General features: G+C 32.5%; 1 protein-coding gene across 1 annotated transcript; it reads right to left on the bottom strand.

The window, feature by feature from the left end:
* Positions 1-1932: 1932 nt before the first annotated feature.
* Positions 1933-2485, bottom strand: LOC108367373 (uncharacterized; the record flags this gene model as incomplete). Its single annotated transcript, XM_017621975.1, has 2 exons — positions 2292-2485; positions 1933-2204 (listed from the first exon to the last, which is right to left on the bottom strand). Coding segments are annotated over exons 1-2 (424 nt in total), but the record flags the coding sequence as incomplete, so codon positions are not given.
* Between the last annotated feature and the right edge of the window lie 436 nt (positions 2486-2921).

Genomic DNA, 2921 nt, shown 5'->3' with positions numbered 1-2921 from the left:
CTGTGCGATAAAAAAGCAGTTATATTCCGGATCTGATTTATTAGTTAGGCCACTTTATATCTAGGTGTGTGTATATGTACACATATATTACTTTTCGACAGGATTGATAGTTTTTGAGAAATTAAATAATAACTAAATTTTTTTGTTTTTTTGATGAAAAAGTTCAAACTTTAACAGGAGAAAAATAAAAAAATTACGACTGTTTTTTTTTTGTTAATTAATTTCTCAGAAACTATCAGTCCTATCGAAAAGTGATGTATATACGGGTTATGGAAAATTTCATTGCCTTTCATTTGTAGTATTATCGTATTTAGTTGGTTCGTAAGATATACGTGAGAGGAACCACTTTTTCGGACCATAAATACGGTTTTTCGAAATATCTGGACCTTGTCGCCACCTAGCAAGACCATTTTACGCAAACATGATTCTACTTACATAGCCAGTATATATTTTAAAAAGCAGACAAATCGGCCCATAAATACGTTAGATATAAGACTTTTTTTTTTTTTTGTCGTGGTGGACCTTCCCATGGAAACACCCATATTTAATAATATTTTAAGTTTCGCGAACTTTTTTTACTCATTGTAAGAGTGTGCAGTGGTCGACAAAATTATAGTGAAAATGTGGTACGGCTATAATTTGTTCGACCACTGAATGTTGAATTGCTTAGTTTTTTAACTATTTAAAAAAAATACGTACGATTTGAAATCGCTGCAATTTGCGAAACCTACATGGTTCCTATGAGAAAGCTCGTCAATACATTAATAATACAATTGAAATACCACTATTTGTTTTTAAAATTTAAGTTTATTTTAAATAAATTCTTTTGTTTTCGAACACTAGAAAATAATAACTAGATACAGTCCCCTACAAAACGATAAACAAAATCCAAATTTCAAAATTTATACAAAAATTAAAAAAAGCTACACTTTTTTATCCAATCCCAAAGTTTTTAATCATAATAAGTAGAAAATTTTCTGGTACGCAGTTTTATAGGTTATTAAATTTTAATAAATAACGTGCAAGTTGGAAGTCGCTGAAAATCCCGTTGATTTTTTATAATTTTTTTAGCTGGCAGTTTTATGTTAGAAGAAAATGTGTTATACCATGTTAATAAAATTTAATAAGCTATAAGACTGCGTACCAGACATTTTTATACAAATTATAATTAAAAACCTTGGGATTGGGCCGAATGAATAAAAACTAGGCAATTGCTTTTTCTTAAAATTTCATACCTTTTACTTCAATTTTGTTTGAATAATTCGAGTAAAAGTTCTGAAAAGCAATTGCTTATTTTTTATTCATACGGCCCTTTGTAATGAAAAAATTGTGGCTTTTTTCATTTTTGTATAAAGTTGGAAATTTCGATTCGTGTGTTTTTTTTAGACAATGTCCTTTAGAAAAATAATGAACATTAAACAAACATACGCTAAATAGTTAAAACTCGTTTGCCGCGGGCTGCAGATATACCTACATATGTACATAAGTTTATGAATTATATATGTATACATTGTATTTGCATATTAAAGCATTAAATAAAACGAATGAACAGAAGACAAAATGAGAAAAATCATAAATTAAGTATTTGTATTATACTTATTTTACATTATTTGAAAATATTCATGCCTATTCCGGTATCCGACGGATGCCATCCGCACCGATGTTAAATTGGTGGAGTGCTGGTAAAAGAAGTCAAACTATTAAAAGGTCTATACATTAAATACATTCTGCCACCGAATTGCGAAATTTAGAAACGTAAGTTTATATATCGGGTGATTTTTTTGAGGTTAGGATTTTCATGCATTAGTATTTGACAGATCACGTGGGATTTCAGACATGGTGTCAAAGAGAAAGATGCTCAGTATGCTTTGACATTTCATCATGAATAGACTTACTAACGAGCAACGCTTGCAAATCATTGAATTTTATTACCNTAATTATAAAATAATGATCCGGAATTGGGGGGGCATGATATCGTTATGTGCTTTCCATCAACCGCCCCGATGCAATTCGGAAAGGTCCACATGGTGTTAAAATCCGAAGCAATGCGTTTCCACTCATGTTTCTGTGGAACCGACAGGTAAATACCACCCAGCTCCTGCCAAATTGCTTCACAGACCTCGCTGATAATGGTTACTACAGTGGAGCGCCCCATTTTAAAAGCTGTAGCAAGGGTTTGCTTGCTGTCTCCATGTGCTAGATAACTGTATATGTAAACGATTTATTAAAATTTGGATGTGCTCTAGGTATGTAGATATTTTATGAAATTGGTGTAAACCATCATAACTCACGTAAGCGTTAAGAAAAGACGGCATTTTGATGAAATCGGTGGCCTGTTTGATATTTTAGTAAGCCGTTCCTTTAAAAGTTCATGCAATAAATCGAAAACATTGGGAGTCAAGCGGACACTGTTTTTAAATTGCTCCGGATCGTTTTCATACATTTCTTCGAAGCTGGAAGCAAAGAGGCCCGTAGTGTCACGGTCTTGGTAAAGCCTCCTCACCCAAAACCGTCGTCTTGAACTTCTTTTTAGGCACTCTAAGGCTTCATGCATCAACAGCACTATTAATAAAAGATCCAAAATTTCATCAAAAAACATTTTTTATGTATTTTATTTCACAAAACTAAATTGATACCACAATTTCAACAATTAAACAAACAATACGCAAGTGTTGTCAAAGCGTCTATTGTGACATATCTTTCGCGCTCTTCGCTTTGCTGACAAAGTTCGAAATGTCAAGCGAAGCTACAAAGTTTTATCTGACATCGCCTTAACTCCATTAAATTGAAACTTTTCTCTCAGTGCAAAATGGCTATTGAAGTTTTGAGCTAGAGAACTGTCGCGGCTTTTGCAGGCTCCAATAAAATATTCATTTAGAATGTTAGGGTCAATTTTACACTCAGTTTTATGTTTTCTATGC

This window comes from Rhagoletis zephyria, unplaced genomic scaffold (genome assembly GCF_001687245.7).
Source record: "Rhagoletis zephyria isolate East Lansing unplaced genomic scaffold, Rhagoletis_zephyria_1.1 Rzeph_scaffold_02658, whole genome shotgun sequence".
Classification (NCBI taxonomy): domain Eukaryota; kingdom Metazoa; phylum Arthropoda; class Insecta; order Diptera; family Tephritidae; genus Rhagoletis; species Rhagoletis zephyria.
Note: the sequence above shows the minus strand (reverse complement) of the source record. Positions and strands in the feature narration are given on the sequence as shown.